The sequence below is a fragment of the Cupressus sempervirens genome, chromosome 7, assembly GCF_028749045.1.
Source record: "Cupressus sempervirens isolate cs-2001-9-10 chromosome 7, ASM2874904v1, whole genome shotgun sequence".
Classification (NCBI taxonomy): domain Eukaryota; kingdom Viridiplantae; phylum Streptophyta; class Pinopsida; order Cupressales; family Cupressaceae; genus Cupressus; species Cupressus sempervirens.
This window is the reverse complement of record NC_143124.1, coordinates 806,513,389-806,535,496: the sequence shown is the minus strand read 5'-3', so window position 1 is coordinate 806,535,496 and position 22,108 is coordinate 806,513,389. Positions and strand designations below refer to the sequence as shown.

At 34.1% G+C, this 22,108-nt stretch overlaps 1 protein-coding gene and 1 pseudogene across 2 annotated transcripts in view; both read right to left on the bottom strand.

Annotated features, from left to right (window-relative positions):
• The window catches only part of LOC149549837 (RNA polymerase II transcriptional coactivator KIWI-like), a 36,348-nt gene extending 24,190 nt beyond the window's left edge, over window positions 1-12,158 (bottom strand). Inside the window, exons 1-2 of one of the 2 annotated variants that reach the window (XM_089793067.1) lie at window positions 11,920-12,158; window positions 11,739-11,844 (exon numbers count right to left, since the gene is read on the bottom strand). In XM_089793067.1, coding sequence (XP_089649193.1) covers window positions 11,739-11,844; window positions 11,920-11,988 — 175 coding nt within the window. In that variant the 5' untranslated portion in view covers window positions 11,989-12,158. The remainder of the gene's footprint in view (window positions 1-11,738; window positions 11,845-11,919) is intronic. The other variant, XM_089793065.1, reaches the window with a different exon arrangement.
• Window positions 12,159-15,526: 3,368 nt separating this feature from the next.
• On the bottom strand, window positions 15,527-16,653 carry LOC149549836 (protein STABILIZED1 pseudogene; annotated as a pseudogene).
• Between the last annotated feature and the right edge of the window lie 5,455 nt (window positions 16,654-22,108).

Sequence of the window (22,108 nt, the reverse complement as noted above, 5' to 3'; positions counted from 1 at the left end):
TGACGACAACATAAAAGTTGACTGCCAATCAGTTGATTCCCAAAAGTGCATCAATTTTCTATCCCTTTCAACCAGTTCTCCCCAAGGATTCTTCCCCTACCCCAAAACCTCCACTTCTTTCAAGATATGTTTCAAGGACATCAGGACACCTAGGAAATGTTCCCTCCCCATCCATTTTTTATGCACATTTTAGGAAACATTTCAAAAAAGTCGAGGGACATCTAGTCGTTCTCCAAATGTATCAAGGACAACTGACCATACTCTACAACCACCAATGCTTTCTTTGAGAAAACAAATTTTAAATTAAAAAGTTGAAATCAAAGATCAAAAAAGTGTCAATTTCTTGGTGATATAGCGTTTCCTTGAGAGAATTTGGAGGCTTTGCAAAAATTTGAGGTTTAATCACGAGATTTGGAGACCGAGAAGTTGGTAAAATTTTGGCGAGAAAATGCCCAATTCTCGACAAGAAGTTCTTATGTTCTTGTGGGTTGAATGCCAGTAAACAAAGAAGCCTAGAAAAACAGCAAACCATTACTTTTTTGCAGCGTTGAACTTCTTGTGTGGAGGAGAAGGGTTTAGGAGGAGAAACTAAGTGTTTGACGCTAATTTAGAGCAATTTCCAGTAGATTAGGAGCAGATTTGAAGCTCTTTTCAAGAAAATTCAGATTCACAAGTAAGTTTCTTAAATTTTTGTTATTTTGAGTTAAAAATCGATTTGTCTTGCCATTCTTGCATAACTTGCATCTAACTTAATTAAGACTCTGGAATACCATTTTTAGTGTTTAACACATTTTAGAATGTAATGACAAAGATATAACACCATTGTTTGCAATTTTTCAAAAAAAAATCTCAATAATTTCATAACCTAATACATTTTATGTTTTATTATTTGAAGTTTCAACTTGTGTTTAAACTTATTTGAAGTTTTAATCTAATATAGTTTGTTCTAAATATGTTTATTAAATTTCTAAAGTTGTGGACTATTTTGTATGTGTAGGTTGATTTTACATTAAATGCTAAATGTTAAATTAGGTTGATTTTATCATAGTGTGATATGCATAAAATGCAAATAACAACTTCGTGGAGGCATATCTCATTTGAAGTACCACCTTGCCGGTATACAAAAGCATGACACACCGAGAAATAAAAAGAGAGATAATTGATTTGCTCAGTGCCCAAGAAGAGAAGTTGAAAAGGGAAAGGGCAAAATTGGTCATGCCGTTATCCATTTCCAAATCGCAACATATGTTTCCTTTTTAAGAATCATTTATTATTTTCTAATCATCATTATTAGTTTGATTGTGCTAAAACAATTATCATGGTTCATAATGAAATGATGTGGGTTGTGACCAAGTATCCCAGTCACCCTTGATGAAGAAGAATAAGCACTTGAGGGGATAGTGGGCTCTATTCATGGCCCACGAATTTGCGCACCTACCCGTAGCAAGCCCTCAGGCTCAGCTTCCACATCCGTTGATTTAGATAGATCACAAAACTCTTCTATTAATAGTTATTTTGTGCATAGAAATACACCTGGAGCACAACCATCAATAGAGGGTACTAGATGGAACTGTGATGTGCATCAACAACTAGACATTGAACGTGCTGATTTTTGGTTTTTTCACAACCTCTCCTTTAATGTTTCAACAAGTCCATATTTTCAAAATTTTGTCACTAATTGTACAGTAGCGAGAAAGGGCTACAAGCCACCTACTCCTGCATACTTGACTAGTAGGTAGGTTACTTGTTTCAAACTTTAATACTTTTACAGTTCTACAATTTACTTATTTTTGTTGAATGTAATTTTTTTTAATCAAAGTTGTGTACTTAAATGTCATTTCTTATTTTGTGCTTGTAGATTGCTGAAAGATGTTGTTTCTAGAGCTACAGATGTGGTTGAAGAGCAAAAATTACAATGAAACAATATAGCTGCACCATACTTTCAGATGGATGGACGGATGGAAGAAACCGTACCATCATCAACTTTTTGGCTTCTTGCAATGATCAAGTAGTTGTTCTTAAATCCTTGGATGCCTCAAGGTAAAGACGGTTGAGACTTTGGCTCTAATGCTAGAGAATGTTGTGATGGAGGTTGGGGCTGAAAATGTGGTGCAAATCATAACTGACAATGCAGTGATATATGTGGCAGCAGGTAGGATCTTACAAGAAAAGCATAGCACACTCTTTTGGTCTCCTTGTGCAAAGCATGTTATTGACTTTCTTTTGAAGGATCTAGAAATATGCAAAGAAGATAACAAAATATATCTACAATCCCCCTTGAGTCCTTCACTTGATGAGAGACTTCACCAATGACAAGGAGTTGGTTAAACCCATAGTCACAAGATTTGCAACGATTTTTTTAATGTTGCAAAGTGTTCTTCTTCATATGAATCCTTTAAGGTAGATGTTTGTGTGTCCATAATGGCTAGAGTCACGTTATTCAAAGAAGGTCAATGGACAAAGTGTTGCACGCATTGTCTTTGACATCCAATTGTTTGATCAAGCTACAAAAATTGTGGAGGTAACTTGGAAACTTCAAAAGTTGAATATTTATTTTTTTGTACTTATTAATCAAGTCTTTCATTATTAATTTATAACTCTACTCTCTGATTAATAATTGTTTTCTACATTTCAATTGTAGTTGGTGAAGCCCTTGGTTAATGTTCTCCACTTGATAGATGGGGAACAAACCCCAATGGGGTCCCTTTATGAGGCCATAGATAGAGCCAAAGAAGCTATAAGAAATAAATACTAGAGGGACAACCTAAAATATCAAGCCGTATGGGATATTATTAATAGGAGGTGAAGCAATCAGCTCCACCAACCCATTCATGCAACCGGGTATTTCTTCAACCCTTGTTACCACTTCTCTCCATCATATGCAGATCCCAACGGAGAGGTCATGAAGGGCTTTTGTGAATGCATGCAAAGGATGGTACCTAACATTGCGGTGAGAGACCTCATTGTGGCTGAGATGGAAATGTATCAAAATGCAATGGGCAAACTATTCTACTCAACCTTGGCAAAGAGAGCTAGACACGCTCAAGCCCTACTTACAATATTTGGAATTTGGAGTCTTTCACATGCATGAAAAGTAGATAAATACTAAGCTACAAAAATTTGTCCTCACCTTGCTTTCTAACTCTTTAATATTTATCTTGTAGATGCTTGGTGGCGAAATTGGGGTAGAAATGTCACAAATCTGCAAAAACTTGCTCTTTGCATCTTATGTCAATCATGTCACTCATTCAGTTGTAAGCATAATTGGAGCTTATTTGAATCCATTCACACAAAGAAGAGGAACAAGTTGGCACAAAAACACCTAAATGACCTTGTCTTTGTGCAATACAACCTTAAGTTGCGCATAAGAAAGGTAGAGCCATCACCAACTAAGCCACTTGCTCTGGATGACATAAATCCTTTTGGTGATTAGACAGCACACCTTCGTTGTTCACCGAGGATGACATATATGATTCAGAGAGGCGGGCTATGGAGGAGGAGGGTTTTGCAACAAGACTAGACGACATTCAAGAGGAGGGCAGTAAGAGTGAGGACACTGACAGTGAGTATAGCAATGGTGAGGATTCAGAGGATGAAGAGTCATTGCCAAGGCTAGCACCACCACCACCACAGACAAATGCTATGGCTAGACTAGCTAGACCCCCTCCCTCTCCCATAGTTTTTACTAGAACAAATGGGAGGGGGGAAGAGGACAATATAGACTAGTTTAATATTGAACTTGACATTTGTATTTGCTTATCTTTTCACAAAGATAATTCGATATTTGTAGTTTGCTTCAGAGTTCAAAGTCTCTAACTACATCAGCATTCCACATTAGAATGCAATTTTGTTACTTATTGCATTTATACATATCTAGATCAACTTGTTTGGTTTGTTTACTCATTTAGTGACTCATTACATGCATCTACTTATTGAATTTTGTAAAAAAAAATACATTTATAATTAAATTTAGGTTATTTTTTAAATTCTCGATATTTTCCCAAGAAGTCATCGATTTCTCTCCGATATTTACCCAAAAAACTTTTTTTTGCCTCGTCGATAAGTGGTAGAGAATGAGATTTTGAACTATGGTTGGAATCATGGGGGAAAGGACTCTACTACTACTATAGGAAAATATGAGATGTGCTACTGTTGCAAATATGTTCAACATACAATCACAAGATGTGGCTGATTTTATGCTCATGTCATACCATTTAATGTGGCACATTCACTACATTTTAAACCAATGTTCAAACATGTCACAGTTGCATGTCCCTCATCTATTCCACTTAGAGAACATAAGCTATGCACCACCCCTGCTTGATAGAGAATATTTCAATATAGTGTGTTAAAGGAAGATATGAGACAGCTTGGGCAAGGGACAAATGCTCCATCATGAATGGATGGGCCAATTCGAAACATTGACCACTCATCAATACTATTTACTGTTATCCCAAGAGGATGCAAGTTCATAGAACTGTTGTCAATTGTTCTTGCAAGATGTCATAGAAGAGGTTGGAGCCTCTAATATTATACAGATAGTGACAGACTCAGTCCATGACAGACTCTTTTGACCATATATGAATTGCAACAGACAATTGGCATCCAAAAAAGCATAAGCTCACAATGGCAAGCATTCCTAGATAAATACCTAGCTGTAGCATAGGCCTCGACACCACAAATTGAAAGGCAAGTTCAAACTTTGAAATCTATCTTTTATTTTCTTTTATATTATTATTTTATTATTGGTAATTTATATTAAAGAGTTCTTCATTAATACATTTACTGGTGTTAATAAACACCTTTTTAATATCAAGGAGCTGGAAGGGTCAACATTTTTATGAAGGGACCTAACAGTAAGACATGAAAGTGGATGGTCACATAAACAACATTTTAAACCATTGTTCATTTTTACATGGTGTTTGACCTTATATGCTTCAACAATAAGGCCACTGAAGAAACCAACTCTGCTTAACTTTGGAATTTTGACCATCACAATTGAGATGCAAGAATATCGATGATTGTTACATCCCCCAGTAACACAATCAAGACATCAATAGAAAAAATGGATGAGGTGAGGTTGGTGTTTTTGGGAATGTCAAAAGCAATTGAGGCAAGAAATATTATCATATATTAAGAATTGGACAGCTATAAATAGTTTTGACCATGTCTGTGTCAGCTGTGGATTTTGTTCAACTTCCTCCAAGTTCATAACCATCAATTTCGGTAGAGTATTTCAGTTCATTCTGATGGAAGAATTGTTCAAAGGAACTTATGAGCATGAACAAACAAACAAGATACAATGAAAGGAAGGATGTGTGTGATCTCACATATTATACAGCAGCATGTCTCAAAGAGAGATCAGGGTTGAATAACAAACAATATAATACTTGAACTTATGAAGGCTTATGTAAACATAAATATGACACACAACACATGAAAGGTGCCACATTATAAAGCAGAGATTAATTTAATGCAGCAATGTTTAAGTAAAATAATCAAAGAATAGATTTAAAAGGAATCCTTTTCATTATGCTTAAAAGAAGTCATCACATACATGAACTTTGCTACAGAATTATTCATATAATATAAACAGCATGGATAGTTCGATGGCAACCTAGTCTTTGACAAGTCAGTGTTTAAATAAGACACTCCAAAATGATAGAAACATCAATAAGAGCAAAAACATTGACATCGAATTTAATAAGACAAAGGTTGCAATAAATATATGGGGAAATGGAATAGAAAACAACAAGGAAATAACAAAGAAAAAAATGGCATATACATTGTTGTATTTATCCCTAAGTTGCCGATTCGGGTTCGAGGACGGATTCGGGTTCTAGGTTCAGGTTCGTGGGCTATGGGAATTTTTTTTTCCCATTTGGGTTTGTGGGTGGGTTCGTGAGTGTGTGTGTGTGTGTATATATATATATATTCGGGTTTGTGGGTTCAAGCAAATTTTTCCCCCATTTGGGTTCATGAGTGGGTTCATGAGTACACACACACACACAAAAAAAACATGCATAGTTGCAAAAAAAGCCATTTCACAATACAAACAATTGTTGCTTGATCATTGATCATTGATCAATGCCAAATGTCAACGATAAACATTAAATACTCACTCATTAATCTATCTTCATGATTGTAAAGAAAATTATACATTGAATTACTAAATTGCAAAACATAGACTAGTTCATCAAATAATACATTGAATTACTAAATTGCAAAACAAAGACTAGTTCATCAAATAATAAAGTTTGAAACATGATGATAGATGAAAGTGTTTAGTAGTTTATCAATAATCATAGCATCAAATCCCCTTCAGGGGTCAAATGGATCATTATAAAATGAGGGCTCAAAGGTTTCATCCCCAACTGCAACTATATCTAGATCCTCATCATTGGAACCCAAACTGGTTCCACTAGTCTCGTATGCTACTATGACATCATCCTCCTCCTCACCATAAGAAATTACATGAGCGAAATGTTTTTTATTAAGTTCCTTTTAGAGTTACATAAGAAAACAATTAAAAAACCACTCTTTAAAGTTGTTTTAGCCCCGAGTTCGATGTGGGTCTGTCCGGGTTCGCTCCAACAAGGACCCAGAGGAACCCACAGTCCAAACTAAGGACCCTATCCAAACCCGCAGCAAACCTGGGGGCAAATCCGAACCCCTACGGACCCAGACCCGAATCCGAGCAACAAGGGACGAATCCAGCTTCTTATTTATCCCGATAGCATTGATAGAGATTCTCAGCACTAGTGTTTGAAATATGATGATAAATGACAAGCGTTTAGTAGTTTATCAATAATCATAGTATCAAATGCCCTTCAAGGGTCAAATGGATCATTGTAAAATGAGGGATCAAAGGTGTCATCCCCAACTGCAACTATATCTAGATCCTCATCATTGAAACCCAAACTGGTTCCACTAGTCCCATATGCTGCTATAACATCATCCTACTCCTCAACATAAGAGATTAGATGAGCGAAATGTTTTTTTATTAAGTTCCTTTTAGAGTTACATAAGAAAACAATTAAAAAATCACACTCTTTAAAGTTGTTTTAGCCCCGGGTTCAATGTGGGTTCGTCCGAGTTCGCTCCAGCAAGGACCCAGACGAACCCACAGTCCAAACTAAGGACCCTGCCCAAACCCGCAGCGAACCTGGGGGTGAATCCAAACCCGTGCGAACCCGGACCCGAATCCGAGCAACAAGGGACGAATTCGGCTTCTTATTTATCCCGATAGCATTGATAGAGATTCTCAGCACTAGTAGGCGACATCAAACAAAGAAAATGTCATTAGCAAATTAGCAAGGGAAATAAGTAAAGGACAAGAAGCGTTTATGGCAGGACAAAATATATACAGAAGCAACGTAAGGAATAAGGTGACGCAGAAGTTTAATCCATTAGTAAAAACTTTGGTGGCCGACAATCCTTTATATATGTCAACAGAGTCATTGGTGTCCCCAAAGAAATGAAGACAATGTACACTGCTATTTATTTGTTAATTAAATATTCAAATCAAATTCATGTTGTTAGGAGTGTTCAACATCTAACAAAGATGGTTTATCGCATATCCAATCTATGCGAGGCGGCATCCAAATTAGCAAGCAAAATCTATACAAAAGCGCTAAGCATATACACAGTCAAAGCAACCTCTATAATAACTACAGCAGAAAGGAAGAGAAGTGGCGTTATTGGCAACCATGTCAGCATCTACACAACGTTATGCAGCAGTGACAATGAAACAATAACAACGAAAATAACTATTTCATATAAGGCAGATCGTATAGCACAAGAGTTTTGATACACAAATACCAAATGAAGGGTTATGCCAAAAGCCACAGGAGTCAGTACAAGCAAATATCTACGTCAAAAAAGAATTCGGATGCTTGATATGAATAAGGAAATACGGAAGTCAAACCATTCACGAGAGTTTCTTTTTGTACCATTAGAAGAAAGGAAAGACAACGATATTAGCAGATAAACATTACTAAAGACGAAATCTAGTGATAGTAATTCCGAGCTATTGAGAAGTAATACTTTACATGCATCGGACATTTAAGTTTGTTCACACCATAATTCAAAACCTCCAAAGTGTTCCAAGTTATATTTATTATAAATGTTGATATTGTTAAACCAAAGGATTACAAACCATATTATCTTTCAAATTATATAATTTGATCATTATACCAACTACCGAAGACTAAAAGATCAGAATATTTTATTAATGAAATGGTAACGATTTAGTGAAGTGGCTTTTAATATTTGAAAAGCCACCTCCTTTTGTATGAGATGTATAAACAGACAAAGACTAATCTCCAAAGTAGAATGTAAGAAGATAGAATGAGAAGTCAGCAGTGAATTACCAGAGTGGATGCGTAGAAGGGAAAAGTTGAAAAGTGTTTGAAATGTGTGAAATAAATGAGCAGGTAAGGATGAATTAAAGAAATATATATAAAAACAGATTTATAGATATATGTCAGAGATAGAAGGAAAACGTATGTGGAGTTAGAAGAATAAGAAGAAAATATATCAGAATATTAAATAAAAACAAAGGAGATTGCAGCTCATTCTTAAGGAAGATATCTTCAGATAAGAGTGTATATTCAAAGCATATATACAAATCAGTTTTATTGAAGATATGTTGCAACATAAAAGTATCCATCACCAGTTGAAGACAAGCAACATAGTCAAGATGGAAAACAGTTTGTGTACAGTGGATCGGTGATCACGAAGACAATAGTGGCGGTTGGTACTTCCAATAGGTTGGTGCCTACAAATTGTGGGAGTTGGAGTTTCCAGTGAGTCGGGGCTCATAAACATAAGGGTTGGAGCCTCTAGTAGGTTGTAGCCTACAAAAACATTGTAAAAGAACAATTTACATAAGAAAGCATTTATTTACCGTGGTTTTCTCCCACATGGTTTTCACGTATATCATTGTGTCTTTGAGTTATGTGCATAATTATTTATTTCAGCATTCGAAGTTGATTGTTTGGATAAAAGTTTTAAATTGGCAAAGTTACTATTATACTAATTCACCCCCCCCCTCAGTATAATCGTGTGCTCTTCACATTATAGAACGCAGTTGCTTTCCACTAAGGCCTCATTAAATAATACTAATTTGATAATTCTTGCACTTGTAAATCTGAATCTATTTAACATCACTCCTCTTTTTTAGATATAAATACTTTATTTCCTTTCATAATGAAGAGGGATAAAATGTCAAGGAAGAATGTCATATAGGTAAGAAGGGCATAGCTAAATTTACAGAACCAAAGTTGGTGTGCTGGCCTTGATCCCTATTTTGCAGGTGGGCAACTAGCAGCATGGGGTAAGGTAAGGGTCTCTCAAAAAAACCACCATCAATTTTATGAAAAGCCTCCTAAACAATACATTGAAGTGCCCCTACACAACATGTGACAACTAATCCAGACAACTCATGGATTAGCATCATGAGCTACCACCACCATAGTGTGCCTTTGGAATGAATGGATGGGATGACTATGAACACTCGTGCACAATAGTCACCAGAAAAGAGAGTTGCAATAATGCTAATTGCTACAACCACATGATTTATCTTGTTTTCTGTTACATTGGAAGTCTTACAGAGTTGGACTTTCTCCTGTGCATATTTTTATATTGGCTGCTTAGCTTGAAAACTTTTGATACCAATTGTATTTCTGTATTTCACTGCCATAGTTAACGGAAAATGTGTTATTATTATAAAAGTTTGAGGAAGTTCCTGCCAGACTGAATAAGTTTACCTAGTTGGCATTGCCACAATCCCTTGGTGTGACGTTATAGATAGCCATTCCCTCATTTAGAAGGAGCAAAATGAAAGAACAATGCTCTACACAGCTGGAAGCCTATTGAGGAAGGCTGGGACATCCCAAATGAATGATGGGTTTATGATGGGGTTCAGATCTGAATAAACAGGGTTCACCCCTCTAATGGGTTTATTGCTCTTGCTGCTTGGAGTTCTTTTGTGTCGTTAACTCATAATAAACTTGACTTGATCAGCTGTATCCATATTTTATACCACGTGATACATTGATATCTTGAAACCCTTGGTAATTGTGCAAATATGTTTGACTTACAACATGAATACATTTTATCCACCTTCTTTAAGCAGACCATAGAATTAGCAAAATATATGTTTCATATTAAAATGATCTTGTAAATTGATGACGGTAACATCATTATAGATCTATCTCAACTCACATAGCCAGTAGCTGGACTAGCACGGCTACCTAGCTTTAATATGGGATTAGAATTCAGATTCCATAGCAATAGGAAAGCATCTGGAATAACTTATTAGCTCATTTATATATGAAGTGCTTAGTGTTAGTTCATCTAATATACCTAGAATTTTGCCTGTGATCAAAACTGTTAAAACATCCAATATATGTAGATTTTACTCAAGGTCCAAGAAGGAAACCATTTCCTGCAAAAATTTCGGTTTTTCATACTACAGTTATTATCTTATAATTTTGTAACCTCAATATGACAACGCATAAGCCCAACTACAACTTGTTAAATATGTTTTAAACCTACAGTGTGAAACCCATTATCCAGGTATAACAAATCTCAACCCTCAAACGTTACTGCAGACATGAGATCTGAGCCATGAACTGAAATGAAAAAATTTAGTTATATAGCTGAATTTGGTTACTGCCAGAAACTAAAGGTGAAACTTCTTGAAGGCTGAAATATCTAGGCATATGCAGAATTTAGTGAATATTTTAGCTGCATTTGCCACCAACTTGAAAGAATACAATGCTTCAACATTACAGGTCATAAACGGAAGCGAAATTCCCTAAGAAGATGCCAATGCCCACTCAGACTACTGTAATCTAAATATAGATAGTGCTATTTTTATGTAATTACTGTCACAAAAAATGCCATTTATTGCGTGCCAGCCAAAAGATGGGTTGGTAGCATAGGATATAGAATCGAAGCTCATTTCAAACTTAGCTGCACACTCTATTCCTATTTGGGGAAAACAATCGAACATTACTTAGCAAATTGAAAAGCCAAACAATTTTAGCAGAAACCCTCTGGGTGGCCTTTTGAAGCTGTAATTAAAAAAATTTAGTGCCAAAAGGTAAAAACATAACAGATATCAGAAAAAGGAGAATCGCACACTTCTACTTAAGGGTTTTAATCATAAGGCTCCAGGTTTTTAACAAATTTTTAATATAACTAACATTTTCTACATCGTTGCCCTGTGAATTAGCAACATCGGGAATCGGCAGGTTATTTAGCTTCTCCACTTTACCATCCCATCGAAATTACATCAAGTCATTTTTATAAAATAGGTGCGTTTAGGGTTTTAACTTTGGACGTTTTAGGGTTTTAATTATATTAATATTTTCTGCCTTGCTACCATGCGAATCAGCCAACCCAACAATCATCAGACTATCTACCCTTGCCACTCTATATCTCACCCACCAAATAACAGCAGAACATTTTTTTAAATGTGCCAGTCAACCAAATTTTTGCAAGGCAACGCAAAGGAATCTCAGAGGAGGATTCTATACGACATATCTAAATGAGGTTTTTCTAATAAGCTTAACATTCCCTAAATTCACAGACAAGTGGGAGTCATTTGGGATCAATCTAAAGGGCAATTGAGTTGAGTGCACGGTAAGTGAGACATTTTAGGGAAGCAAAAACATGAATAAGAGAACGGTAAGTAAAAACTGCCTGCATATAGGTTTAAGAGTAAATACCTTTCTTGCCAGGTAGTTGCTTCCCGTCCTTGTTGTAAAACTCGCGTATGTCCACAAATGTCTTTCCTTGCCACATTCTTACCGCCACTTTGCGGTACGGTGACAACTGCAGTTCAGAGGCTATTGTTATGAAAGTGTTGAGAAAGAGTACATGGTAGTGATGGCGAAATACAAGACTTACCTCGCACACATCAATTTTTGCACTGTCCTCCTCGCCGCCTTCTTGTTTGCGCTTTCCCCATTTCGGCATTTTGCGTCTGTTTTTTGGCCCGATATTCGTCTCAGCTGCACGGGTGTTTTGAAGGACCAAGAAGACACAGTCAAACAGCAGAACTTAGACCGACCGCCGCCCAAATGAAATGAATTTGGGATGTACCGACATTATATAGATTGCGAATTCCGATCGGCCTAAACAACGAGAGCCTTCGGTTCGGATGTGATTTTTAGCGGGAACGGAGGATTTCGTAGGAATATATGAATTCCAAGAAATTTGGTTTTTTTCAATCATGGTGCTTATAGTTTATCTCGTTATTACTAATGAGTGAGATTTTTTAATTGAAAATAAATTTATTAGTTCCAGGAAACTTATGCATTCTTTAAAAGTGAATGATTATTTATTTTTATCTATTTTTTTCTATAGATTTTTTTTTTAAAACATTTTTGCAAATTTAGTAAAACTTATTTTCATGCAATTTGATTAGTCTATGTGTGCTACATGAGTTTAAAAGTTTTTCATTTTTTTTTTTTTTGCATACAAAATAATTTATTTTTCTCTTTTTCCAAATTTTAGATATCAATACTAAAAATAATAATAATAAAAATGAAACATATTGTCAAACATTTATAGATTGTGGTTACAGTTGTATTCTATTTCTAACAAATCAACACAAACAAACAAAACAAGACAACATGATAAGCAATTATAAAGATAACATTTCTTGTCGTTTATTATTATTGTGGTTACAATTGTATTTCATTTCTAACAAACAAAATAATACAACATGATAAGCAATTAGAGAAATGGCATATCTTGTCATTTATTATTGTTGTGTTGCATAAGTTTCCTTGGAAAGGATGCCACGGGATATTTGTCTTTATAGTTGTGACTTATAAATTATTTTTAAGTCAACATTTGTTCTGTGAGCATTGATTGTGGATGTCAGGGAGTATTTTTCTTTATAGTTGTGGCTTATAAATTATTTTTAGGTCAACATTTGTCCTGCGTGATCATTGATTATGGAATCCTCTAGAATTGTTGTTTCCTTATTTATAACATTGGTTGATTACTTTTAATTCACATTTCTAAAGGCTTTTGTCTCTTCCTATTGGAGTACAAGGTATGTCAGATATTTCTCTATTCTTTTTATTTGAGATTATATTGTGTTCTAGTTGTATTGTTTTTTGTAATCATCATATTTACATGGAATCTTGTCCAAATCTATTGTTTAGAACATATTGTGTTGGTGTTGTATTATTTTTTGTCATCATCATATTTACATGAAATCTATCTATGAAAATTTGTCCAGATCTATTGTTTAGAATTGATTTTGTTGTAAAATAATTGAGTTTTTTGTTTGAAAATTTGAGATCCATTTGTCAAAATTTGAGATCTATGAGCTATTGTGTAGAATCAAGTTTGTTGTAAAGAATTGAATTTTTTTTGCACAGATCTATGTAGATATTTTAGATCACAATAATTTTGTGCACGGATAAAATTTAAAACAATATAATGTGTTTGATATATGGCTTTTGATTATTGTGAAAAACTATATTGGAAATTTGAGTACATTTTGTGATTAGAGTTTTTTATGTTTAGTGTTGTTTGCGTAACTTTGTTGTCTTTGTGTTGCTTGAGGAAGAGATTCAGACTCACCATTTCAAAGGCCATGTCACCATCCTGTCAAACTTAAATTATCATCTCCATCCCAACTGTCCCAACCACCCAAATTGTTAAAGAATGATGCATTGTACAAAAGTAGTTCCAAAGCAAGTAATACAATGGATCTTGTTAGAAAAAGCCTTGAAGCTTTTGAAATATATGAGCTTGGCTACTGTAGAATGAACCTTGGTAACCTTCAGATGCATATTCTCAATGATTTCTATAATTTAATCCACAAAATGGTTTAGGAGTTTACTAAAACACAATCAAACATGAATCTTTTCAATTTTTTGGGGAAACTCCCCCAAGAAAGGGTGTAAAGCCAAACTCAATGAACTAACAGAGTATCACTAGTAGCTTATTGTGATTCTAGTATGTTTGTGATTGTTACTACTGGAATATTATGACTCACGATTGTTTATCATTAGAAAGATCTCCAAGTTTTATGGAGACAAGGTTTGAATGAAACAGTAGATCACTTTCTAGATGATACAAAAGTTATATAGTAACAAGCCTGTGGAGTTTTCTACTCAAATAAATATGAAATAAATTATTTTTCATATAAAATACATAAATTAATTGAAATTGAGGAATAGAACTAAAATTAAAAATGGATTTTAGAGCCTTCAAACATAAAATGGTCTAAATACAACATAATTTTCTATTTTTTTAAGAAAGAATTTGGATTATGTATTTTGAAGTATTAGTTTCTATTTTGCTTGAAATAAGAGATTTTAAAATAAAAGGTGATAATAATATATTATTATTGTGAATGAATCATTAAGATTGTTCAAAGTTTTTATTAAACTCATATATTTAATCTATTGTTGTTGTAAATTAATCATCAAGATTGTTCAAGGTTTTATCAAAGTCATACATTGTGCTATTGAAATACTTATTAAAAAAATAATGTTGTAGACTTATATTTGATAACATGACAATTGTATCAAAAGAACCAAGCTATGACACTAGGGAATAATAATCATATGTTGACTTGCGAATAGTTAGATTCTACATTCCACTAATTAATATTCGTTTCATTAAATGATTCATAGGAATATGGATGACCCATTACAATTAGTGTAATTAAATCAATTGAATACGATTAGTCGAGAACCAAGCTATAACAATAGGAAATAATAATAGTATGTTGACTTGCGAATAGTTGGATTCTACATTCCACTACTTAGTACAACAAACAAGATCAGAATCAATGGTTGTTAATACATAATGAATAGAAAAGTATTGCGCCTTAAGTTTGACCTATAATAAGGTTCACTTTTAAAAGAGAGATTTATGCAATTGAAAACCTTACAGGTTGCTTATTTACTCCTTCCCAACAAGTTCTCCCTTCTTCGTTTGCCTCTCCAACCTTTTCTTGTAAGTTCATAACTCCTTTTACTGTTAAAATAAATGTCCTTATTTCTTTTGTTTCCATTGATAGTTTCAAAAAGCTTGAAGTATAGCTTGAGTGGAGTTTCTTTACTTTTAGGTTATAAATTTTTAGGTGTATAAGGCTTTCGAGGGTTTGTTTAACGGAGGATTTGTAGGGTTCGGATTTACTTGTGTTTATAAATTTTTTGGGTATCAGTAATTTGTACATAATTTTAGGTGTATAAGGCTTTGAGGGTTTGTTTAGTGGAGATCTGTAGGGTTTGGATTTACTTTCAATTATGAGCAAGAATTTATATATTATTCTCACTTGTGTATCCACAATAGAATGTTATCAGAATTAGTTTTTGTTTAGGGAAATGGTTGCTCTCTAATGGAATTTAACTTAATTTTTTTGGTGTATCATGACTAGTTTTGGAGGTTTGGGAAAGATTGATGTGTTGAACTTGTGTCGAGATTTGATTTTTATTTAATTATTTAAATTGCACCCAGATCACATACTGTCACTGTCTGTTGGCTAGATAAAAGCTTCTGATAAGACCATACTATTGAACCAATTCCTAGCCTTTTCTACCTTCCTGTCATGTTGGAATAGTTTGGCAAGGGCTGCAATAACATAGGGATCATGATCACACTTTTTGATTACATCCATACTTTTTGTCTTCCTCTGCGGTCTTGGAGCCATCTCAATTGTTGTTGCCCATAGTTTGCCACTAGTTGGACATGTCTACAATGCTTTGGCCATAAGACTTTTACTCTCTTTCTTGTTTCCATGTCTTTATCAGGCCTGATAGCAGCAAACCAAAGATCGGGATTTTAGTTGTTCTTCTTCCTAGGAATAGTCAAAATAGGCCTCGCCTTGCTTAAACCACCCATTATCTCTTCTAGTTTGGCAACAAAAAGCCATGGAGGCACACAATCTGGACAGTTCTTGATACCTTGATCATAAACCTCATATGCAGCTTCCAAGTTTCCAAGGTGTTCCTCAAGTTGCCCAAGCATAAGCCATAATTTAAAGAACGAAGGATAATGTTTAAGACCTTCAAGAAGTGATCTCTCTTCTGCAGTTTTTCCCAGCGCTCTTTCTATAGTTGCCAACTTCATCCAGACTCTTTCTGCGCAATCTCACTCACGAGCCTTGGCAAGAAGCATCCTAGCCCTTTGAGGCTCGTGATTTTCAAACTCCAACTTGAATGCAGCAAGCCAAATCTCCTTAGAATTAAGAATTGCAGCATAGGTGTCTTGCAAGATTGCATGTACTGCAAGAACATCTCCTGCAAGCCATTTTTCTTTGGCACCCATTAGCCACAGCACCTCTGCTCGTGGGCAGTAGGTCACAGCTTTCCTCAATAAAGCATCTAAAGACTCTCTTGTTCCATGGCTCTTTTCTAGCTGAGTAGCCTTGAGCCATACACCCTTCTTTGCAAGAAAGACTAAAAGAGTGTGATTATAAATTGCACGAGTAGTTTCAATTAAGCTTCTTTTCTTACACTCCTCTGCATCTGCAACCCATGTTCTCTTCCTATCCTCCTACTCAACTCCAATAGCAATTGTATTCTAAATTATTGCCTAGCAAGTCACAACAAACCTTGCTCGCTCTGCAGCCTCCATACAAAGCGTATAGAGTTTGAGTTTTCCTTCCATATTACTAATATGCCTTGTCAACATTATCCAATATACACAGGTGTTAGTACGATAGATGCTTCTCCAATCCTAGGAGATTCTATCTAATTATAAATTCTACATGTACCAATAGTATCACCTCTGCCTACATAGCAAGAGTGCTTACATTGCCTTATTGAACATTAGCTTTATTAAACTATTTAGTGATTACAGTGACTACCATGGTCTTTTATCATCAACTTCACTAGATTCTAACAAAATCTAGTGTAAATTAGTTGTATTCTTTTAACCCTTGGATAATTCACGATGACTAAATGTAATGTTATAGGTGATCGACGAGTTTAACTTGCCCTTTGATGGATAATTGTATATATATTCTCACAATAGTCTCACTAAAGGTACAAATTTTTTTTGTGGAATTATAAAGATAGCCCTAACCTCAATATGGGAATCATAACTTATAGTATTTTCTAGCTACCGAACAAAAACATTAGTAAGAGAGAAGAAATCTTGTCACTAGCACTGTTTATAAGATTTTAGACACAATAATATAGGAATGTTGATTACTAATTTAATATATCTAAACAAGTTTGAAAAAGGGGCTTATAATATAAAATATAGAAATGGGACATTCAATATCAAAAAAACCTAAACCATAAACCGTATTTGTTGGAGAATATCTGAAGCCTTCAAGCTTCTGTTGGTTGAACTACTCATATAATTTCATTGTTGGTTGAACTACTCATGTAATTTTAATTTTACAATTGTATGAGATTATCATTCTACTCAATGGAAGTTTTCTTACGGATTCTAGTTGTAGTATTGGGCCCAGCCTTTTCACAAAGCCTTGTTATAGGCAACATGAGTAGCATGACCCTCATGTAAGTCATTCAACTTGTATGTTAAGAATTTGATACTATACAACATTGTTCTTAATGGTACATATATTTAATTAGATTACATAGTCAAGAGGTATCTTTATGGTCACGAGTTCCTGTTCAAGATAGAATGCTGCTATTGCCAATTTTCCCACTCCAAGCTGATTATGTTTTCATTTTTCATAACAAGTAATTCTTTCTCATTGTTATTTATCCAAACAAAATTACAAAAATAGTATCAATTATAATATTTTTTATATCTCATAAGTATTATTTCAAGACCTAATTTTTAAAAAATAATTTGAAATCTTTTCCAAAATAACCCCAAATTTAACCTACTCAGAAACATAAAATCAATTTGATTTTTTACAAATCTTTGGGGGGCTATGGTGGAGGACATTATGCAGCAGCTGATTCAGTTAACTGATCTACTACTTTCTAGTACCACTTTGAAAGTGATGCACTTCTAAGCATCTGGAAACAAGCTAGGTGTTATCACAAACTTATAAAAAATGTGATAGATGTAACCACAATAGGGACATGACACAATGATTTATGTTTCATCTTTTGGAGCTTTAATCTGATTTAATTGCTACAACTGCACAACTTCTCTAGCTACAACAGTTTTTAGGACATATGAAAGGATACGACTAGGAGCATCTACGTGGCTATATAGCAAAAGCTGACTTTGTGATCCAAAGACCATAAATTTTGCCTCTAGTTGTTCCAAATCAAATATTCTATATTCTCTTACATTTAAAGGAATTGTCTTCAAGTGGCTCATGGTAACACCAAGAACATAAATTTCAAGCATGTTTTCAGGACTCACATGCTCTATACTCCCAACATCAATGTCTTCACCCTGATGTTGCAACTGCTTGAAGACAAGCAAGAAATAGTCGTCAATAGAAATGCATCCTCTCAAACAGTGGCATCTACAAGGGAAGAGAGATGTGCTTTGCCTTCATCATAGGTGTCTCGTGGATTTCAGCAACCCTTGCTCTGTTGGTGTCATCAAACAAAAACAACTCCATTCTCCCTAGAATTACATGCATCCACATAATGATCTTGCTACCTTGGTATAATTCCAGATTAACCTCAACTCCAGTACAGTATATTTCCCAAAATGATTCATCAAACTTGTATATTACAATCTTTGACCTATTGCATGGAGGCCTTTGAATGATGAATTTTTGGAGAGTTGGGCATAAGGAAGTTTCTTTATGGTTTTATAATCATTTTGCTATTTTAAATCTTTTACTAAGATCTATATCCTCTCTTTTTTTATCGCCAACTCCTAAAGTGTTATATTATCTTGGTTTTAAAGATTCTTTAATTTGTTAAAGTTGTAGAAGAAATCAGTGGGTTAAATGCAGCTTGTCTGAACACTTTTGCTTCCATGCTTGAATATCTTGAGGATGGCAAATTGATGAAAATTTCATAGTGATCTTTTTTATTATTACTAAATTAGTAGTGTGATCTTTTATATTGCTATATTAATTTAGTGTATAATTCTGATGGCAAATTGATGAGAATTTTGTAGTGTGATCTTTTTAATCTTAGCTTTGTACCTGAGAAATTATGTTTGCATATATTGTGTCATTAGATATATTGAGGGGTGAGCTTTAGTGAATGGTTTCATGTTTGTGAATTGGGGATCTTTTCGAACCCTACCTCATCATAGAGGTACAAGGGGAGACTAGTAATTTTACCAAACCTGAGGACACTCTTCTAATCTTAGGATGATAAGCATTGAGTAACTATTTGGAAAAAGAACCAAGTAGTGTATTATAATTTAATTTAGCAAACAACAGAATTACTATAAGAAAATATTACTGTTGGTCTTCAAGGTATCAAATGTGGATTTTGCATTCTAATTCTAAAACTGTAAACTAACAAGTCGCATCCATTGTCTTTATCAAAGAAATTTCAGATATTATTGTGCACGTCATCTCATTTTAATAAAACAATCAAGATAACTTTCTAGCTCAACTTTATTAACTAGTTTTTGCTAGATTGGGTTCTCCGAGCACCACATAGAAACTAGTTTAATAAATAAATATGACAAGATATCAAACAAGGAAATTGCTTCTTCCTCTAGGAAAATCTACTGAACCATTAGATTAAATAGATTTTATATAGTAGAGAGTAATTTTATGAGGGAAAATATATCCATGCCACAATTCATTCTTTGATCCAACTGTTAAAAGTGGGAGGATTCAATCAGCTAAAATTATTCAAAAGACAAACCTAGCTCATTGGTGAACCTAACTAAATTCATTTGGCACAAAGCCTCGATAGGAACATCAAATAGTAATGAATTTTTTTGTCTATAACAATAAAAACAAAATTCAAAATTATTTCCATATGTTGGATGATTCACTGTCAGTGTTGTATTGGATTCAGTGAAAACTTCAATATGCAATAAACTAGCAAATTTAATTTTTGATTTAAAATGTTCAATTTCAATCCATGAGATACTTCTATTTAAGCCACATAAGTGAGATCCACCAACTGAAGACTAAGCATTACCTAACATGCTTGAGAAAGTAGATTAAAGCATGTATGACATTGAAATGGACGAACACAAAGCCAAAGAAGCATAAAAACCCCATGGAAGTATCCTTCTAGAAGCCATAATTTGATAGGCCCAAATATTCTATCTAGAAGCCATAATGTGGTAGGTCAAAGGAATCCTTCTAGAACCCATGATGTTTGCGGTTATCTTCCCTCCATAATTATGATGTTAGCTACTCTGTGACTTCTTTCCACGTTCATGGCTATTGTGACCACATTTTGTTTGATATTTCTATCCTTATTGCATTATTCATCATCCAATAAATTTAAGAAAAAGACTCGATGTGAACTGATGCCCACATTCTCCTCAAGATTTATGTGGAGGGGCTTCCATGATTTAGTTCCTTGTAGGGTCACACTCTATTGGTGTTTGCAGAGATTGCAGAGAGGACAAAAATAGTGATGTAAAAGGCCCCACAAGAGACCTTGAAATAGCACTCACACAAGAGTGGCAATTTGTGCTAGTGAAACTTATATATTATTATTATTATATATTTGTGTTTTGTTGTATTTTAATTGCACTTTGTTAAATATATTAAGGATTTTTCCTACAGTTTATATTTATCATTTATTATTGTAGATTATATTTTCTTGTTTGGACTTTTTAAGACCTTTCGACTATCTATTATTACACAACCAAGTACATGTTTATATTTAAGTATCTTATGCTGCATCTAATGTCATTTATTTATCTTGAAACCATTGAGGAATACTAGAATGTGAAAAAGATCATCTAGGAAACAAAGCCTTAATGAGAATATATTGCATTGTCTACATGTGACATCTTTGGTGTTTGGAGAGAAGACAAAAATAGTGATGTAAAAGGCCCCACAAGAGACCTTGAAATAGCACTCACAGGAGAGTGGAAATTTGTGGTAGTGAAGCTTAGATTATATTTGCTTGCTTGGACTTTTTAAGACCTTAAATTAAGTTTTCCTCTTCAAATATTGTTTTTAGATTTTTACATCATTTTTTAAAAAATGTTACAATTAGTTTGTATGTTTCTAATTCACAATTAGAAAAGTTACACAAACATTCAACAAAATGAACCCACTAGATCTAATGTGCATATCATAACTGCAATATTACCAACTTTGATATTGATTAACATAAAATAGAGTCATCACAATTTTCACTTAGAAAAAGCATTAATGTTGAAAAAGACGGGGGAATACAAAGTGGGACCAATATATTCATAGGGTACAATGGAAATAAAGACGTTGATCATAATCATATTTCATGTTATTGACAATATTTCTACCAATCTATGAATAAAACAACATTTCCCACTTAAGAACTTTCTTATTATATTTTCCATCATTAGAATATCTCATTGGTAAAAGAGAATATTTGAATTATTTATGAATACAAACTTTCACCAAATTTCTTTTTAAAAAATAATAATGAAAATTTCAATGTTGATTATTGTTTTTTTTTAAAGTAAACCTACAAGCCCATATTTTCATGTACTGCATCTTGAATGATAATTGATTGCTATAATGAATAAAACATAACAAAATAACACAAAACTAAATAGTATTATTGTGCATCTTGTTGATTTTTCTTTTCAATCAGGAAAACTTGTGCTATAGACAATACTTGTGACATATTTTTCAAAATCTTGAGCAATTACTTTCTCTACTAGGAGAATTATACTAGTGACTAATATAACTAGCTTTAGAAATTTAAAATACTGTAGAACCTGACAATTGGAAAGTTGATAATAGACTTTACAACTTGAAAATGGATAAGCAAGTATGTATTCCAAGGCCGCAGTGGGACTATCCCATTATAGGACCAATTGAATCAACTACAATGCAACATGTCTTCATATTTGATTGTTCACGTATCGAGCAATCTCTAAGGACACTGATAGGTGAGGACTTTTTGAAAAATGCTTCAGGAAAAAATTTCTATGTTGATATTTTTTCACGATTCTTGTCGAATTGTATGGACTTCATACAAGAAGCAACAATCATCAAGAAACTAGCAAATGCTTATGTACAAGAGTACTTTGTACC